The 21,230-nt window shown below is 43.7% G+C and overlaps 1 protein-coding gene across 6 annotated transcripts in view; it reads left to right on the forward strand.

Annotated features, from left to right (window-relative positions):
• Positions 1–21,230, forward strand: part of sbf2 (SET binding factor 2) — a 97,650-nt gene that overhangs the window by 36,913 nt on the left and 39,507 nt on the right. For all 6 annotated transcript variants that reach the window (XM_060071543.1, XM_060071546.1, XM_060071542.1 and 3 more), the window contains exons 9-17: positions 250–363; positions 5,754–5,831; positions 6,138–6,251; positions 8,105–8,233; positions 8,516–8,614; positions 9,294–9,498; positions 10,345–10,454; positions 12,326–12,475; positions 19,695–19,763. In XM_060071543.1, the coding sequence (XP_059927526.1) occupies positions 250–363; positions 5,754–5,831; positions 6,138–6,251; positions 8,105–8,233; positions 8,516–8,614; positions 9,294–9,498; positions 10,345–10,454; positions 12,326–12,475; positions 19,695–19,763 (1,068 nt within the window). The remainder of the gene's footprint in view (positions 1–249; positions 364–5,753; positions 5,832–6,137; positions 6,252–8,104; positions 8,234–8,515; positions 8,615–9,293; positions 9,499–10,344; positions 10,455–12,325; positions 12,476–19,694; positions 19,764–21,230) is intronic.

Consider the following 21,230-nt stretch of genomic DNA (forward strand, 5'->3'; position numbering starts at 1 on the left):
AGAAAAATCCAAATTCTTTGAGATGTAGCAACTTTCTTTTTTTACAGTAATGCAAATAGTTACTTTCCCTGGTAACTAGTTACTTTTATTATACAGTAATTCAGTTACTAACTCAGTTAATTTTTGGAACAAATAGTGAGTCACTATAACTAATTACTTTTTTAAGTAACGTTCCCAACACTGCTCCCTAGAAGTGATCCCAAAAGTGAACCCAAAGCAGCTGATGCTTTGTATCTTTGTGTTGGCCAGTTGGATGTCATCATTGCTGACTTGGACGGAGGGACAATCAAGATTCCCGAGTGTATTCATCTGTCGCTTCTCCCCGAACCCTTGTTAACTCAAACACAGACCGCCCTGTCCTTGGTAAGCATGAACCCACACACACACACACACACACACACACACACACACACACACACACACACACACACACACACACACACACACACACACACACACACACACACACACACACACACTGCCATCATATAGGAGGTGAATGACAGTGTTGCCTCTAAATTTAGACCCCAGTCAAGTGACAATGGTACCAGGGAAGGTATGTTGTGGGGTTGCCCTTACACCTACCCCGCCACATCATGTGCTGACCTTTCACCTACCCCGCCACACACACACAAACACACACACACACACACACTAACACACTAACACTAACACTAACACACTAACACACTAACACTATTGTACATGACCTGATATAGCAACAGAGAATAGGGATCTCAACATGTGCTCACTCCCAAGTGACTGCATGCATGTGATCATATCATATTCCCATGCTACACATGCAAATAACAAAGTACACCTGACTGTATTGTTGCCATAGCGACCTCGAGTTGAACTCAAAACAACCAAACAAAATACCTTTTTAGTTTGTGATCTACTGCCCAAGAGGGTTATTTATGCTGGGGACTAAAGTGTCTGAGACGTTTAGAACAAACTGCATATCCATAACGCTTTGCATATTCGGAAAACGCAAACGCATTAACGGAAACGTAAAAGACACAACGCAACAGCAAATGCTGGAACACGAATACAAAGGCCACAACAGTTGTTGGCATTCTTAATTATGTTTTGGCTTGCATATCTCATGATATTGTTGATTTTAAGATCTTAAATATAGTATACAATCTTTAATTTGTGATAGAACACGTACATAAGGACATATCCTAATACATCTCCAATCCCTTTAGGGTGTCCTTGAGTGTGTGGAGTGCACACATGGTGCACATATGTAACACACATGGTTACATAAAGGTATATATTAGTGCTGTCAGTTTAATGCGTTATTAACGGCGTTAACGCAAACCAATTTTAACTAGGGATGCACCGATCCGATATTTGTATCGGTATCGGTACCGATATTGAAGACATTTCTAGATCGGGTATCGGTGACAAATGGGCCGATCCATATTTAAAAAAAATAATAATAATAATAAAAAAAAAATTGTACGTTTATGTACATACTTGAATCCTATTCCTACTACCTTGCTGCTTTGATAATTGAATTTCCCACGAAAATGTTCTCACGGGATTAATAAAAGTGTATCTATCTATCTATTGGCTGATCTATTCAGTTTCTATGCTGTGCGCTGTGAGTGACGTCATAAACAAGCAACACGCCGTGCGGAGCCTACAGTGATTGCAAAATGGAGCGAGCAAAAGGATCTGCTATCTGGAGCTATTTCACTTTACCTAAGCCAGCAAGCTCCACGGCTACATGCAACATATGCAAAGTAAATGTCCCGAGGGGTGGTACTAAACCTTCTAGCTTTAATACCACAAACCTTATAAAGCACCTCCAAAAATTTCACGTGAAAGAGCACTCTGAGTTCATGGAACAGAATAGTCAAAAAGGAGGCGGCATGAAGCAGCTAACCTTAAAGGAAATGAAGGAAAGAGGAGAAAAGTTTCCCATGAATAGTGTGCAGGCATCCAGAATCACAGATAGCATTTTAAACTTCATTGTTATGGATGGGCAACCGCTGTCGGTTGTTGGAGACCAAGGATTTCGACGGCTAATTAGCCACCTGGAGCCACGGTATAACATGGTAAGCCGAAAATATTTGTCAGAGACGGCTCTACCTGAACTGCATGGTAAAGTGTGCAAACACATATTGGAGATGGTAAAAGACGTCAAAGCTCTGAGTTTCACGACAGATATCTGGAGCTCTGACGTTTCCCCCGTGTGACTTTTGAGTTTAACTGCACACTGGCTGGATGAGAGTTTCGTGCCACACAGTGCAATGCTAAATGCAAAGAACTTTCGCGGTTCGCACACCAGTGACGCGATTGCAGCTACCCTAAAAGAAAGTGGCAAATTCCTTTAGATAAAGTCCATGTCATTCTGAGGGACAACGCAAGCAACATGCGAAAGGCGATGGACAACATGAAGGTGCGTAGTTTAGGCTGCGTTGCACATACACTGCATCTCGTTGTCATCAAGGGACTGCTATCACAGCGCGCTGTGAGTGATGCCGTTGCAAGTGGGAGACAGATTGTTGGACACTTTAAACATTCCCCGCTTGCTTATTCACGGCTGCAAGATATCCAGCTTGAGATGAATCTTCAAGCAAAACGCCTGCAGCAGGACGTCAAAACCAGGTGGAATAGCACCTACTTTATGATCGCGAGTCTGGTGGAACAGAAACGAGCACTGTCTGCTTATACTGCTGACCATGACCTGCCCTCAACACTCACGGCAAACCAGTGGGCCTTGCTTGAAAAAACAATGAACTGTCTAGAACCGTTTGAGGAGTTAACAAGGAAGGTGAGCTCAGCCACATCCTCCACTGCTGATGTTATCCCAAGTGTCACCGTTCTGAAACGTGTCCTCTCCATGGAAACCGAGGCTGACTCTGGGATTAAAACCATGAAAAGGACGCTCTTAGAAGCTGTTGACAAGCGCTTTAGCACCGTGGAAGACGAACCTCTGTATGTACTTTCCAAACTGCTGGACCCCAGATACAAGGACAGGTGAGACTGTAAACTTTTTGTAAATTATTTCACTCTGTGAGAAAGATTATTTGACTTTACTAGAACATATAAATATTAAATATTATACAGACATTATAGATGTTACATACAGTAATAACATATTTAAAGTAAGGATAGCTGCTTTTTTTTTTCATTTCAAGAAGTAGTAGTAGTTTGTTGAATTTATAACTGAACCCAACATGCTTTATTTTTTCAGATTTTTCACCAGTGCAGACTCTGCCAAGCGGGGGAAAGATGCACTGGCTAAGGAGCTGGAGGAAGATGTGAGGACCACCACTGCTGATGGAGCATCAACGGCTTTGGAGCCACCAGGAAAGGCCCCCCGAGTGGAAACAGCGGGAGCAGCAACTCCAAGCAGCAGCAGCAGCTTCTTCATGAAAGAATTTGACAAAATTCGGGGAGAGCGAGAAAAAGGTCCTGGTGCAGCAAGCAGCTCTAGTACTGCTGTACAATTGCATGGATATTTTACAGAGGAAACAATTCCTATCACAGATGACCCATACAAATACTGGGGAGTCAACCGCCAGCGCTTTCCTGGCCTTGCTGCTGCTGCCTTAAAATACCTCAGTGCACCCTGCACTAGCGTTGAAAGTGAAAGGCTTTTCAGCACAGTCTCCACCATCATGGACGTGAAGCGAAACAGACTCACAGCAGAGAGAGCAGAAATGCTTGCTTTCCTAAGCAAGAACCTGCCAGTGATGCTTAAGCCTGAGCTTGAGAAGCTTGAGAAATCTGCTTGAGCAGGTCACTGACACTGATACCTCAATTTTTTTTTTTAACAAGCTAGAGAAGCTATTGTTTTGTTCAGATGCTTTTGCACTAAACGTTATAAAGATAAGCTATTGTTTTTTTTTACCAAGCTAGAGAAGCTATTGTTTTGTTTACCAAGCCTACCTCTGTTTACCAAGACTACCTCTGTTTTTTTGTATTTGTTTTACCAAGCTAGAGAAGCTATTGTTTTGTTTACCAGGCCTACCTCTGTTTTTTTTTTTAATGTTTACCAAGCTAGAGAAGCTATTGTTATTTTTTACCAAGCTAGAGAAGCTATTGTTTTGTTCAGATGCTTTTGTTTATTTGCACTAAACTATATAAATTATTATTATGTTATTTATTTTGTTTTACATTGTATTTTGAATCCGTTTGCACTGACTGAACCAGTCACAATATATATTTATGATTACAATTGTTGTACTGGTGCATAATTATTTAATAAATAAGTAATTCAGTTAATTTACATCTGTTTATTTTTATTTATTTTTTTAAATAGGAAATGTTTAAGTCAAGTCTCATGATACCAGTCTTTTCCCCTCAATGAAACTTAGTTTGTAGCCATAATTTCGCGCTGTTTTTCTATATCGGTATCGGATCGGTATCGGCCGATACTAAACCTCAGATATCGGTATCGGTATCGGAGGTGAAAAAAGCGGATCGTGCATCCCTAATTTTAACGGCGTTAATTTCTTTATCGCGCGATTAACGCTCTTTTGGCTTGGCAAACGTTGTCGTTTTTTCACCTGCTGTCTAGCAATAACTAGACACGTTAGAAAAACTACAACACCATACCGGATCTAGCAACACCGGAAACAAAACAACAAGCACGCCGCACAACTTGTTGGGGCAAGCAAGGATACGGAGCGAAAGAAAAACTCCTTAAAAGTGTGTGTTTGTGTGTCACTCTGTTCGAGCCTGCACGAGAGTTCAATGCTGTTACGTCTTTCAGACCAATCGCAGTTCAAGGCCCACCTGGGCTTTACCTCTTCGGGAGGGGCCGCTCAGTTATTCTCCTCTAGACAAAATCGACATGGTTGCGACGTTGACAGTTTGTTGCGTCTGAATGAGAGGATGCGGGAGCACAGCTCAGGCTGCCGGACGGCGCTGCAAGGATCTTTTATAAATGCAATATAGTTATCCCGCAGTTATCAGCCCGACATCCCTGAAACGTTACCGGCTCACCGGGAATTCTCCCGACTCACCCGATTACCACTCCGCCATTGTGTGTGTGTGTGTGTGTGTGTGTGTGTGTGTGTGTGTGTGTGTGTGTGTGTGTGTGTGTGTGTGTGTGTGTGTGTGTGTGTGTGTGTGTGTGTGTGTGTGTGTGTGTGTGTCACACTGTGTAGGAATATTCATACTGGTTTAAATAATAAATGTTATTGTATTTCCCATCTTTGCTGTGCAAGAGTTTTGTTCGAAAGTTCAGTGATTGAAACAAATAAAAGCCTGGGCTATTGAAGTTTAACGGTAGGCCTACCACTGTCATGCACCTACCCGATGTCAAGTGGACCGGGTTGAATTCACTGCGGGTCTCTCTTCTTACTGTCCTTCTCAACACTCTCTGATCTCACTAAAAGGTTAGCAGCACGAAATCAGGGGATATTTAGAATAGAAAAAATGTGCGATTAATCGCGAGTTAACTATGACATTGATGCGATTAAATATTTTAATCGCTTGACAGCACTAGCATAAATATATATAAAGGCAAAGAGTGTGTGGCAAGCATGGGAGTAAGGGGTATCTGTGCTTCGCATACGTCTCCTTACAACAATTCACCATGGGGTCTTGTGATCCAAATGGATTGCATACTGTATTTTCTTTCTGCTGTTATGGAATTTGTGATCCCATACATACACAACAGCGTCACGTCGTCAAAAACTATTTAATACTTTTCTCCCGCCGTTTCTCCCTTTTGATCATTTGTAAAACACCAACTCATGATCTTTTTTGTGTGTTTTGACTCTCTGAAGGTATTGCACCCAGATCTGGAGATAGCAGACAATGCATTCCCCCCACCCCGCACTGCTCTGTCCAACCTCAAACTATTGGTGAGTGCCAACACATCACCCACACCCTCCACCTCCACTGGTTCTTGTCTCCATGGTGACTCTGAGCCCCCAGTGTCCTCCCCATCACAATCACACAAGCATGCTGCCTCTGCCTTGCTGGAGCCCTGGTCAACTGTTTGATTTGCGGTACTGTCAATGCTGGCAGGTGTTGCTGTTGGCAATAAGTCATGACTGTAAATCCTATTAAAGACTCACTTTGTGGTTGATTCCCCTTATCAGAGTTAGCGTTTGTGTCATAGCTTGTGGATGACTGTGTGTGTTTGTCGGTGTGGCTGTTATTTCCAGGATAAGGAGGTGAGAGCTGTCTTCCTCAGGCTCTTTGCGCAACTCTTCCAGGGTTATAGATCATGCCTGCAGCTCATCCGGATCCACTCTGAACCTGTCATTCACTTTCACAAGGTATGGATTGCAGTTTTTATTCCTTCTGTTTGTTAAAGGGGACCTATTATGCTTTTTCGACTTTTATGATTTAGAAACGTTATAATGACTTATAACAACGTTTATAGGTCATAAAAGTCAAAAAAGCATAATAGGTCCCCTTTAACCATTCAGAAACTCGGAAGTGAGCCTTTCTTTTGTTGTTCAAAGTAAAAAGCAATAGAATATTAGACATGAAGCCGCATTTGAATTTGCTGAAGAAAATGTTTGTTTGCCTGAGGCAAGTGATGTTGTGTGTGCAATGTTCCGTGAGCATTCTGACATGCTAGCTAAGCAAATGAGCATGCCCAGTTGCTTGGCCGCTTTGAAGCAGACTTGGTTGTTCAAACAATGGGGTAGATAGTTTTGATTGCGAGTTAGAGCACCTCCTGTCGTCCTTAACTTTTTGGAGACCTCCTCATGGGTGGCTTATTTACGTATACCAACTTTGACAACCATGAGTTCTTCGTTATGGTTGAGTACTTGGGATTGGCTGCATGATGGCAGCTGATTTGCATAATCATAAATCGTAATAAATCTGCCATTACTTTGCCATTTTTTCTAAAAATCTAAACCAAAATAATGCAAAATAAATTTGGGGTAATTTAGGCTAAGGTTTTCTGAAACTGTCATGGTACAGCAAAATCTATTCCGACGGACCTCTTGGGTCCTTGATGCAAAAAAGATTCAGCACTTCAAATAAGGCCCAGATACCAAGTTTCAGATTTTTTTTATAAAATGGGGTGAGGGGTGTGGTCGTTATGGTTTGACGACAATTTATCGCTCCTCTTGGGGCTGACAAAACCTTTTGGAGACCTCGTTACTGGTCTACATCTGTCTATTTAATTTGACAGCTCTCAGCTGTTCAGGTTGGGAGTGGTTGATTTTAGATTTTTTTTGTCCGATTCACGTTCCATATTTTATAATAATATTAATTAAAAAAAAAATAGGAATGGGGCACTGCAATTGCGTACTGATATATGTGCAATTATTTGGAGTGGGCTATGTTTTTTATACCTTTAACACCATAGGAGAGGATAAAAGAAGAACTACTATAAGAAAAATATGATAATAAGCAGACAATCAATTAGTGTGGCTCGGTCTGCAACCACACTAATGACGTCGAAACGAAAATTGAGTAGATTTTCTAAAATATATCAAAATGTTATCAGAGTGCTAACTGGTTCGTTATTGTCGCTAAACAAACTCAAAGTGCGTGCGTGCGTAGTGTCTTTGGTGTGCATGTGTTAAGCTGCGCACTTTAAGGATTACCGTAGTTGAATATGATGCATGACAGCCTCATGAGGTTATCTTTTGTTTTGTTATGTTTATGTGTGCTCCGGACAGAGCCCTCCAGCCTTGGATAAATGCTCGGGCAGCAACATGATGTATCAAGTGTTACTGGGTTTACATTTGTGCGTCCTCCGTTGGAGATTTGTGTTTATGCCTTGTTTGTGGAGTCCCCTTGGTTACCCCCCCCCTCTGCATGTCCTTCTTCGCAGGACCCCACATGGCTCAGATTATACGCAAATACCGCTCTTTCGGTCGGATGGGAGGATGTGTGCTGGGGGGGTTGTCTCTTTCATCCACAAGCAGAACAATTTAGGCAGAAGCAAATTACATTTGTTTAAAGCAGTATTTATTTTCCATTTGTGTGTGCTAATGATCTTCTCTGTGATTAAAAAAACAAACAAAAAAAAGGTGATCCAAGTTCATACTGATCCTAAAAAAGAAACCGGAGCACTCCACTCTTTCAGTGGATTGGGCCGAGGATTGCAACTATTTTGTTTCTACGCTGTTGAGTAACCCTTTCTAATGCCCCCCTTCCGGTACAGACTGCCTTCCTGGGTCAGCGAGGCCTGATCGAGAATGACTTCCTGACCAAGGTCTTGGATGGTATGGCCTTCGCTGGCTTCGTCTCAGAGAGGGGTCCACCTTACCGGGCGTGTGATCTCTTTGATGAGGTACCTAGACAGTGATGCCCAAGACTCATTGGCCAATATCAATGGTCATCCAGATTCAGCTGGAGCATGGGAGACCTTCTCAGTTACCAGTCTGCAGTTATAACTTTATTTTCCAAGTTTCTCCACTGACCAAATATATTTGGAGCATAATCGACCCTTGGTTAATTGAGTCGTATTTTTTGTTACTTGACAATATAATATGCCTTTTTTTGTATTATTTAGTCATTTATTTTGTTAATCTGTTTGATTGTTAATTTTGTGTGTGTATGAACGCGTGTGTAGCTGGTGGCCTTTGACGTAGATCGCATCAGGGAAGAGGATGCGGACCCAGTGAAGCTGCAGAAGCACATGCGGGATCTCTCGGAGCAGCTGTACAAAAACGTAAGCGTACTGTCCAACACCAAGCCAGGAACCCTCTACCAAAACCTCCTCAACAACCTGGAAGTGTTTTTCTTGCGCACGCTCAATCCAATTTTGTACTTAATAGGCCATACCGGCTTCAGCTGGCGTGAGATTCTCAATTTTCCATGCATGGGTATAATAAAGTCATGTCAAGTCACTGTATTTGTGGTCAAACTGTGTTGTCTACTTGATGTCAGAATTTATGGCTGTAGGTCGTTAAGTTAACCAACCAAGTCATTCCACCCACCACTCGTACATCTGGCAAATTAGTATGTTCTACTATGCCTCTAACGATGCCATTAGAAACTGGAACACACTTCCCGTTCATTTGAGGTTGACAAAAAGTTTTCTCCCCTTCTGATCCCTATTATCTTGGTTCTTCGAATTTCCATCCTGGTATACCGTTCTGTTCATTATTTTATTGTTTTTATTTCCACAGATGTGTATGATACATCTGACTGTTGATCGTCTGTCTATATATATGCATCTTTTCAGTGTTTAAATGCATTCTATATATTAGTAATTTCTATAATCATGATGATGATCATTATTGCGAAGCCCCTTTACGATGCGCTCCATTTAAAACATGCCTTACGTTAAAAAGGGGCATGACTTGACCTGGCTGCTCCTCTTGTGCCTGGTTGTGGTCGTTCCGTAGGAGAACCCCAACCCCCACATGGCGTTCCAGAAAGTCCCGCGGCCCTCGGAGGGCTCCCACTTGCGGGTGCACCAGGTGCCCTTCCCCCCTCTGCAGGACGACAAGGTGGAGGGACTGCTGCTGGAGGCCGCCGCCAAGCACGCCGCCACCCCGGCCGTGCCTCGCCCCGAGAAGAAGTGTGTGGTGCCAGCCGGACCCCCCGTCGGTATGTCGGAGGCTGGATATTGAACGTGGTCCGACTGAAAACCCACAAAGGGTTCTGTTGTGTTCCATGTTCCAAATGTGTCCCCAAATCCTCCCGATCTCCTAATTTTTTTTCTGGGCCACAAAATACCAACTTTTGGTCTCGAAATATTTATTTGTGGCCCCGAAATACTTGTCTTATAGTTCTCGATGATTTTTGTAAATCATTTGAGGGCTCAGAATGCTGTCAGAATGATGTCACCCTCATGCCAAGGGTGGGATTGCACACCTGCTTTTGGCAACAAGTTTTCAGTTTTCATCTCACCATCCTATGCACTCTTTCAAAGCAATCAAAGTAATACCCTCATAATTACCTTACGGTTGAATTATTACTTTTCGCTGCCAAAAGCTGGTATGCAATCCCACGCTGGGCATGGAAGTGGCATCATCGTTTCGATTCCTGAAACGTTTGACTAAATTACCTATAACTAATTATCTTGGCACGAAATAACATGGAATAGGTCATTCAAGGCCACGAAAACATCCTCGGCCAACTCCCGGGCTCGGTACCAATGCTCAACCTTTTAAAGGACAATAGCGGTCTGGGTTGATCAAACCATCGTGACCGTCTTGTCAGCGTTTGCTGAATGTCCAAACAGTGATTTACAAGCTTAAATCTTGCGTATTTGAACAACCTCACATTCCAGTCCACATCCAAAAATGGTTAAACAGAATGCAGCCCTTCACTTCATTTGTTTAATTGTCTCCAAAGTTATTTACTAGCTGGCAACAACATTTCAGAGTTAAAAAAAGACTTGCACAAGCACATCTGTTATTGTCGCCTGACGCCGAGCCCTGTTCTGTCCAGTCTCCATCATGGGCAAGAGCTGCTCGGTGTTCAACAGCGCTCGCAGGCTGGAGGTGGTGAGGAGCTGCATCTCCTTCGTCTTCGACAACAACAACCTGGAGACGGAGAAGGTAATGCACAGCGTCTCTCAGCACCGCTTCCCTCAGGGTGACACCGGTCCCGTCCTTCTAGATAGCCGCTCAGAGACCCCCCCCTCCCAAGGGGGCATCTCTCCTCGGCTTTATCTCCCATCTGGCCCTCTGGCAGCATGGCGTCAAAGATTATGTCATGAAACACTCACTTATCCTATCTCGCTTTTTTTTTCTTTTTTTTTTATCTACGCCAAAATGTTTATGGGTCATGCGAGGCTGTGTTGGAACGTAGTTAAACGCTACCGCGATGAATGCGGCCAATATGTCCGAACCAGGCCAGTCTCCCAGTTTTTATTGTGTTTAACTTTTATGCATCCCTCTTGCGTAATATAGCGGTTCAATAATTCAACCACGCATCCCGGTGCTTTTTCAAGAAACGCAGGCTGTGTCCTCTCGTAGCCCCCCGTGAGCCTGCAAACCGTCACCTTTCATGTGGTCAATGGGAAAAGCATTAGGCGTGCAGCGGGGACCAGATGGAGCGGCTCCCATCCAGAGTGGCCCCGTACGAGGGCCCCGTACAAGGGCCCGTTAACCCTGGCGCCGTATGTCCCCGTAAGCCCCTAGCAGAGGCTTACAGGCTGCAGGTGTTTGTGTGTGTTTTTTTAGTGGGCTACCATATTTGGGACGTGACGAAGCAGCGGGAATCCCTATTCAGCATTGTCCTAGGAGCAAATGCTTATTCAGGGTATTAAATTGAGTTAAATGCAGACCCGATGATAGATGACTTTCCTCTTGAGAACAGTTTTTAGTGTCGCAGGCGAATTCTTTTCTCCTACTATTGCGATAGGGATGTAAAGATGGGGCAGAGGCAAAGCATGGAATGAATCGGGTCATTTCATGTAGATTGAACCATGAGTCTCTGATCCCCAAACCAGTAACTAAATAAGATGTATATTGACAATATTTATTTTGTCATCAAAAGGTGAATTGTGTGATTGTCATTCTGCAGGGTAAAGGACAGGTATTGTGACCAAACCGTGGTAGTCGTCTCTCCTGGCTTTGCTATTATTTACATTTGTGGCAGGCGCTTTCACGCAAAATGCTCTTTTCACGCAAAATGCTCAGAATCAGCAATGAAGTGATTTTGACAAATTATATTGGTAGCAGATGTCTTAGTGAAGCCAGGAGCGAGGGTAAAGATGTTTGATCACCCAGACCTTGGTTTGGCACCTTATGGTGTTAACGGCCTCTGTTTAAAAGACTACACTTGTGTTGGAAAGCACCCAGTTTGGAGGTTAATGTTGTGTCAGATACAACACTTGCTCTCTCGCTGTGAGGCCTGTTTTGCTTTGAAAATAGCCTGTCATGCCTGTTTCATCTGTTTTATCTTGTAATCCTTGTTCCATACTATTATAAAGACAGGTTCTTGCGTGTTGGCAAAATGCTTTGTTTGTCAAAGGGACTCAAAAATCATAATCGTTGTTATGAGGAAGTGTGACATGGTGTTACACAAACGTGTACATCGATTTTTTTAAACAATACCTCAAAGATGTGTTACCAAGTTGCACTTTGATTGGAGGGTGGATTACAAATACTAACTAAATGAATATCAGTACCTGTGCGATCCACACGTATAGTGACGTCATTCCTCACAATTCATAAGGCTTAATCATTTTAGCGAGATGCGGTTCAAAAACAATATATCGTTATTCATTGTGTTATAAATATTTAGCCGATAGTCTATTGGGGAAAATTGTGCTGGTCAGGCTACTTTGCTTACTTTTTTGCGAGCTATTTATTATCCAAGCTCTTCCTTGTCCAGAGGAGCTGGATGCTTAATAAGATGGATGCTTAATAAGAAATGCCACCTTTCCCACACTGCTCTTGGCTCTCTCTATCTTTCTCAACAGAGCCTGCCAGCTGCGCTGAGGGCCCTGAAAGGCAAGGCAGCGCGCCAGTGTCTGACCGAGGAGCTCTGTCTCCACGTGCGGCAGAACCGGGCCATTCTGGATCACCAGCAGTTTGACTACATCATCCGCATGATGAACTGTGCTCTCCAGGTGGGTTCACGGGCCCTCCTTCAGTTGCATACTGACACAAGACAAGAAGCAAATGACAATAAAAATGTGTGTTGAATATAATGTTAGTAAAAATGGGTTGGTTTTAGATTTGGTTTTAATGTTTGCGAACAGAATTTGTTACAAAATAGGGAACAATAGGGATGGGACAATACAAATGGGGCTCATACAAGTTTATCACTGATACAAATGAATAGGTAAAGAATCAAAAGATCCTAATAATCGAGATAGAATGTATAATCTTTGAAAAGGTAAGGAAAATGCAGACTAGAACGTATTGCATAATGAGCAAGACAAAAGGAAAAAAGTGTAAATCAGACCAATTCGCAAACAGAATCCCAGAGGGTAAGTACATTAAAAAAAATTATAATAATTTGGACCTTTTCTTGAACCTCTCGGGTTTTCACACAGCAACAATTCAAAATCTTGTTACCCATCGTAACTGGCCTCGTCCGGATAAATCTGCACTTTATGACCCATAACTTCTTGTGATTTACACACACGAGGTGTCAGAAAGAGGCCTGTACGAACAACTTTTCCCATTCCCTTTCCAACTATGTCACCCTAGGTGCCTAAAACACACAAGCTGTGATTCTGTGGACTGTGGCCCAGCAAAAGCTCTTCTGTTATGTCCAAGTGTGACAAATTATTTTTTGTTTTGGTTTTTTTGGTCATTCATTGGATGCTAGGGGGTTTGCTAATTTCGTTTTTTCTGTTCTTCCCGGCTTCAGCCAGCTCCAGCCAGCTTCAACAGGTCTTGAGTAGTACCTATTGGGTTTTATTGCTGTGCATCACCTCTAGCCAGGGTTTTTTTTCGGGGATCACAGAGCATAGGTTTTACACAGTTCCTCTGGATGCCTGACATTCCTCTGGCAAATAATATAGGCCAGTAAGACCAATTAATCCCACCATCTGCCCAGTGCTGAGACCCAGGAGACCATGTGATGTGTCACTTCCGGTCCCTTCCTGCTACAAACGCAGCCGTGAGGCAGCCCGGTCCAACATCGATGAAAAAAATATCGGCTGATATTTCGCAAAAATTAAATTGAACCAAACTGAGCCCTTTCAAATATTGAAGTTTGCGTTTTTCAATGAATATCCGTCTGGCCCTGGCTGTGCAGCATTTGTTCCATTGCTGCAAATTATTTACACATGGGCACTAAAAAACTCCAGCCAATCAGATTAGATTACTAAGGGACATTCTTGCTCTCTTCCCTTTTGCCGAATCCGGATAATAGTCAAACAAGCAAAAACATATCCTCTGAGATAATCCTTCCGTGCATATGTATGTAAACTTTCAGACGGTGTTATTCATTCCATATAAGAAGTTCCAATTGTTCCGAAAAATTGCGACACTTTCCTCCGGGGCCGCCATTGTTTTGGAAATTCTGTGTACTGCGACGCTCCTCGCTTGATCATGAACTGAAAATTCATTGGGATTGTTCCTATTGATTTCACATTATCGAAAGAGGCTTTCATGCCAGACTCATCTGCACAGAGAAACAGAACGTTGATTCCCGGGCACAAATGGCACTACCGATCGTGCACCACAACGTGGTATACACGTGGTGGAGCTGCGCATGGGTCCTTCCGTCCACGGTTTCATTGTGTTCCAGAAGGAGGGAAGACGTGGTGTGCAGCCATCACGGTAGTCCACTTGTGGCGCGCAGATGTTGAATAGTCGGCGTGACAAGAAGCTTATTGCTCATTCCGTTGTGTTTGTGCTTTAGTCTCTTTCGCATGGGCCTCGCTCTCTTAGGGAAGGCTCTTGGAACGATGCAGGGGTGCATTCCATTGAGATTGCCTATTGTGGTGCATGCTATCTGATAGCCAAACAGAGAGCGTGTCAGTATTGTATGGTTGTACTCTTCCAAATGAGATCCTTATGGCTCCAAGCTGTTTTAGAAACAGATGAGTGGGACGATACAAAAATGAAAGAAAGATCCCAGCGCCGGATGTTGAAAACAGCCTTTTTTTCTTATTTTTAAGTGACCTTGCGGCATGAATGCTAATTCCCTTGGTGAATGCCATGTGTTGATAAATGTGAGATGCTTACGATGTTAGCCGTCACAGCTAATCACCCTGGAAAACACACAGCGTATAATCCAAAATTGCACTGGTATTCTTATTGTCATGCGTGCATGGAGCGGATTGTGTATTTGGAAGCAGCCATTTTAAACAGGTCCCCAGTACATCTGGAGAGAAGGCCATTAGTCCTCTACCTTGTGTGTTGTTTGGAGAAACCGCACCAGGGGGTAAACTCCTTAATCCTCATTCCGAGTCACTTAACATTCCACACGTTATTGTAGTTATACAGTGCTATGGTTTACTTGCGTTGGCACTATATAAATAAATGTTACTATATGCTTGCACAATAAACCAAAACCAAAACAAATGTATTTAAATCACAGAGATGGTCCGTAGTCAGGCAAAAGATGAGCTCAGGCATACCAAGCGTCGCTCTGGTATAAAAAAACGTATTTTCTCTATTGAATGAAATCCACTAATTTATCATTGGCTCCTCTTATTTGTCCAACTTAATGCTTTGCCAGTAATTCAACTAGCATGACAAATGCTAGCTGCAACCTGCATTGCACAGCAAAGTCTAGTTCCCCAAGATCAGCTCACCACTATCACTGTTATTATTGTGTAGGTGTGACTTTGAGTGATATGCCTAGACACCCTGAGTATTTGTGAGTAAGCGATCTTTACATGACTTGCACAAGAGGAGACGAGGACTGTAAAATTGTTGCTGTATACATGATTGCCCGACGGCAGCATGATGCATCAGTGAGGGCCTCAGCAGTGTCCGTCTGTTTCGTTCCTTAAGACACCATTGTCTAGAGGTCAAGTTGGGGGGCTAAGCGTTAGTCAGAGATCTGCGTCTGTTAGTGATCAGATTCAACCTCTCAACGGTCTGCAGGGGAGTGAGCCAACAGAAGAAGTATGCGATTGAAAAGTACTTTGTCGGTACAATGGGTCAAAGGTGGGAAGATTTGAAGCAGGTGATGCATGTGAGCGTGAATTCGTTCGTGATAGACTTTTGGGATTTTTCTTTCCTGTATGCCAAATCTTTAAAGCGTTTTAAAAGTCCTGCATTAGTTTTCCACAGCAGTTCCAGATTTGTCATTGTCATTTACACTAATGACCTTAAGGGTAAAAATTTGTGTGTGGAATGGATGTCTGTGTGAGCGTGCGTACACAAGCGGATGCGCCTATGCGCTCGCACGTGCACATGCGCTCGCACGTGCACATGCGCTCGCACGTGCACATGCTCGCGCAAGTACACATGCGCGCGCAAGGACACATGCGCGCGCAAGGACACATGCGCGCGCAAGGACACATGCGCGCGCAAGGACACATGCGCGCGCAAGGAGACATGTGCGCGCAACCATGTTTGTCTAAATGTACCCCTGCGCATCTGTGTATGTTTGCATGTGCTGCTTACCGGTCGATAATCCAGCTGTTGCCATTATGGAAGTACGGGTTGCGCAAGCCATGTGGGGGAATAAGCCCTGCTGGGGATGTATCCTGGCATTCCAACCATTTCCTGTCAGATAGGATTATGGGCCCTCTGTGTTGTACGCGCACTTGGCTGTGGACCTCCCCGTCCCCCCGTCGCCCCCCCCTCCCGATTAGCAGTTAGTACGAGTGTTGACTGAAGCAGGGGATCTCTAAGGGACATGGTTAAATGATCAACCGTCCCCTCTGTGCGGCTGTTGAACAAAGTGCAAGTGGACACATTTTACTGCAGTCAGATGTGTGCAGTTATGTGTGTTAAATTCAAATTCAAATTCAAAAAAACTTTATTTGTCCCCAGGGGGCTATGCTATGCTATCACATAACTATCCGTTATGTGACTGTATGCTCAGAGTTGATGTGTTGCGGTGCCAACCCGAGTCTCAATCTCACATCCAGTCCCCAGAGCTTAAAGGCAGATTTTAAAAAGGACTCTGGACTCTTTAAAAAGTCCAGTGTTCTACAATGGTGTATGCACCTTAAATTTAACCTGGACCTCTCATTGTATGCTGATTATTTTAGTTTTATTTGATAGCATTGCTGGGTCATCTGGCTCATGCGGGAAGTGTTCATTTAAAGACTTAAAACAACACTTCCCTATCTAGCTTCTTCCAGTGTAAAACAACTCAGTCTCCCCACTTACGTTTAATTGTATTTTCTGCTGTTTTGTGTGTGTGTGTGTGTGTGTGTGTGTGTGTGTGTGTGTGTGTGTGTGTGTGTGTGTTATTGAACACTAGGCCCTAATAGGAATGTGATTTTATTGGTTTTCCCAATGGTGATTAACAAGGTTTAATGGCATAATGGCCTCATATTCACCATTCCACCATGGCTTCCTCAGAAGCCTTCGCCTGAGCCACTGCTTGCCGGTTTAAAGACTTTCCACGAAAAACAGAGGGACAGGAAGGGTCTGTTTTTGCTCTCTGCTCCATCTGGTCACGTTTGCACACTTGTTGTGCTTGCTGTAATGCACGTCCTTCCGTGAGCACCACTGTTAGTCATCATATTTACCAAACAATGAAGTGACCGAACTGGACTAGAGAGACTTGAGTCACCACATGACTTCCTCTTTGCACCCCGCCACACGTCCACCGTCACCTCTGTCACCTCTGTGAGCCGCTGAGTGTATCTCAGTCGTTCACTTATGAACGTACACATCGCCACTCAGTGAATGTACACATCCCTTTTGCCGGTCAATGACCTAGACAAATGCGAATACATGCAGTCCTCCCGGACCTTGGCACCGTGTTGCCCTACATTACAGATGTTCGAGGCAAGTAATCGCTGATTGGTCGAGGAGGATTCAATGCCTAGCGTTTTGCATTGTTTCCGAAAAAATTATGCACCAGTCGAAAGTTCGTTCAGTTGGTTGCAAATCTCTTATCGACCTATGCAACGATTTTTCAGGGCACATTTTGACGATTTTGAAACATCTTCATCACATGGATACATTTATTTTTCAACATATCTCAAGTCGATATGTCGCTTTTTTTTTTTGTTGGAAACGCTACACTGCCCCCTTGTGTACACGTTGACGTTGAGGTGTAAATTCAGGCATGTCTCCAAAGACCTGCAATACTGTCTCTTAGTCCCAACGTGGATCTTCACGAAGGCGGGGACCTCAGTGTGAATTAAGATGTAGTGTTTAGGCTTCACACTTAACTTCAAACGACTTGCAGGCAAGTCAATTTCGTAGTCTTATAAATCTGCTTGCAAGCACGTCAGCTGGAATCATGCTTTCTTTATTAAAGGTATAGAAGCCAACGTTTCTTGGCCCTTTTTTATCTATAGAGACATTCACATATCTTTCTAAGATACCTGTTCATTGAAAAATAATGTAATCAAGGTATTCGTTTGTTTACGTGTTGACAGTCCGCACTGTAGAGCCCCAGTAAACAGGCCACAACTTTGAGGGAGGTATGCTCTTTGCTAAAAAACCATAAACGTTCTGAAGTGCGCACCTCCACTACTAGTCCTATGTTTTTCCCTCTGTCATTACTTGGCCCACCACAAACTTAGGTGAACTGGAGTGCCGCCAAGCCGGCTGTAAACAAGAGCGTTGTCGCCGCTCCCTTCTCGGGTTGTGCGTTCACCGCAACCAAAATAATGAGCGAAAGAGTCGTGCATAAGAGAAGAGGAACACAAAGAGTGGTGTGGTGGAAACCCGGTCCATGGGGGTGCAAGCCTTTCATGTGAGGCTAAGGAACGTGTGTTTTGCATTTGCTTCCCCTCCATACATTCCTGGGTTTTTCGAGGAAGCCACGCGGGGGGGGAGGTTGGGGGCGTGGGGGGGGCGGCGGCAGGGTCTACTGACCACTTTGGAAAGCACAGAATTCCGACCGCTGCACTATCTGCTGTCCATCCCGCCGAAATTAGAGACTCATGATACTCAGTTTCCTCGTAAACATTTCTTGGGTGGAAAGATGGCGCATATTGTATAATGATCTTGAGGGATTTTTGTGTGCGCGTGTGTGTGTGTGTGTGTGTGTGTGTGTGTGTGTGTGTGTGTATGTGTGTGTGTGTGTGTGTGTGTCTGTGTGTCTGTGTGTATGTCTATGTGTGTTCTTGCACATAGATGCATGTTTGCATGTGTTTGTGTGAAGTAAAAGGAGAGAGAAAGTGTTTGATTTGTGTTGCATGCATGTTAATTTGTCAGTCAGCAAGGTTGATGGGGAAAGCAGAATAGAGTATCAATTTGATTCATGTTGTCCCTCTGGAGGATGTGATTTGCAGTCTCAGATCAAGATCAGTGCTTTTATTTTGACGTAAATCAAGTTTCTTGCTGCATTCTTGTTATTTTGTACTTCAGCAAATAAATCCTAGTGAAGCTTATGAGAGATGAATACCAATTTCCTGTTTATGAATTACTTCTTGATCCAATTCAGGTCCTCAACTTTTCTTTGCCTGTTCTCCATTTTACCGTGGTCTGCCTGAGAAACAAGTTTTGAACAACTTACATTTTCATCTCAAAGCGACCAAGCGACCCAGCGACATTGGTGATCCTCTGAGCCAGGAGGATTGTACAATGATTGTCTCAAATACGACTTTGTATGGCATTCTTATTTAATATGCAATGGCTTTTTTTTTATCTAACAATAAATTGAAGGCATGGTGACATTTGTATTGAGGCAAGGAGGAAGGATTGCCTATTGAAAGCATATGGATACAAAATATGGTATGTAGAGGCAAATAATTGCCGAAAAAGGAGCGAGTCGTTAGTTGAACCCCTGCAGAGCCAGGCCCTGACATTACAAAATGATAACGTGTTTTTGTCTGGAAACAGGATGTTTGTATAGCCAAGATTAATAGAAAGAAAGACCCCTCAGTGAGACCCTTATTTACTGTAGATATCAAAACCAGCTACAATTAAGAACACGTCCCTAGTCTAATGTTTTAGTTATTGTTTTCTAACCCCTGACCTTTGCAAGGGCCCCCGGGAAAGACACAAAAGAATGCGTTTGAAAAAATATCCCGTAAGACTGTATATCAGAGTCCTATATAAGGCTCTGCTGTATTCATGCTCAGTGTGCTTTGCTATGTGAAATCAATAGGATTACATTCCTTTTTTTGGTGCACAAATAAGAACCGGAATTCACTCATGTGCCTTGACGCTGTAAGGAGTTGCGGCCCTCAGGTTCAGCTCTATCATACTCACCTCCCCTTCCTGGTGGTCTGACCCCCGCAGGACTGTTCCAGCTCCGAGGAGTTCACCGTGGCGGCCGCCCTTCTTCCCCTCAGCACCGAATTCCACCGGGTGAGTCACACATTCAACACCCGTCCTGTAAGCCTTTCTACACAAAAATGGCCGCCTGACATCGCCAGACCAATTTAGAAATGTGTATTGGGTCAATTCTGACTTTCAGGGGGACGTATCCGTGGGCACAATTGGATAGACCGGCAACCAATCAGAGCAACGAGACAAAAGACACATAAGCGGCAGCCATCCTGGTTGTGTATGGAAATGCCTTAACGCACAACAGGGCACTTCTCTGCACAGCGATCGTATTAATATCCGACCTGTATTAGATAAACGTCAAGTCAAGTTTATTTATATAGCACATTTAAAAACAACAATAGTTGACCAAAGTGCTGTCCAATGCAAAACAACAAATGGGTCCAAGATACACAACAACAGCAAAAACAACAACAACAACAAAGCAAAACAAAAAAAGGTTAATTTGTGTTAAAGACCAATGCATAATAGTGAGTCTTTAGTAGCGTTTTAAACTGGTCAATGGACTGGCCAGTTCTCAGACTCAGGGGAAGACTGTTCCAGGTCAATCACACAACATCTGTGATTGACCCAACCCAGGGTAGACCTGCTGGAAATGTGTCAGAACAGAAGGGGAGCCAGGCTCATATGCCAGAGTAACAAAAAAATTAGCTTGCACTTTTGTTTAGTTTCAGACTAAATTAAAGGCAAACGGACTGCATTTACATAGCGCTATTCAGACCTGTGGCCACTCAAAGTGCTTGCAAATTATGGCCTCACATTCACCCCTTTATGCACACATTCTTACATCGACGCCATTGTCAACTATGCAAGGCCGCAGCCAGCTCGTACGGAGCAGTCAGGGTTATGCGTCTTGCTCGACAAGGACACCTCGACACTTGGATATGAGCCAGGCATCGAATTATGATAGATTGATCACGGAAGTGCTGGATGAAGTCAAAGCCCCACAACCAGTACTGAACGATGCCTCGGGTGTAGTCAGAGCTTGTAGAACATCAGCTCTCATTCGTGCCCCCTCAGTGTGCTGGGACATGACGGCGTGACATTAGCACTTAGCACTGTGTTGCTGGTTAATCTGCAGCAGGTCTCTCAGAGGCCAGTGTTCCTGTGGTGGGAAGAGGTTGAGGTTAATCATCCCTGCTCTGCCCTGATCGCCTCAGCCTGCCATACGGAGAGAGCTAACCGATCCGATCAGACGTACTGTGAGGGTGTGTTTGCGTTCATGTGTTCATAATGAAATAAATTGCTTTGCTTCGCTGCCAGTATCTCTCCACACAACAGATCCATCGTCACCATAGTGACAGACAAAACAGTCAGATGTTGGCTCTCTTGTTGAATATCAATGGCGTGGGCCCTGGGACCTGGAAGGAACAGTGCCAACAGATGATCACTGAGCTGGGCTGTAATATGTAGACTAATTCCTGAGCTCACATACTCATGACGTGTAGCGATCATGTTTGTTGTGGATCGAGTCTTGTGATTAGTGTC

Source organism: Gadus macrocephalus, chromosome 14 (genome assembly GCF_031168955.1).
Source record: "Gadus macrocephalus chromosome 14, ASM3116895v1".
NCBI classification, from domain to species: domain Eukaryota; kingdom Metazoa; phylum Chordata; class Actinopteri; order Gadiformes; family Gadidae; genus Gadus; species Gadus macrocephalus.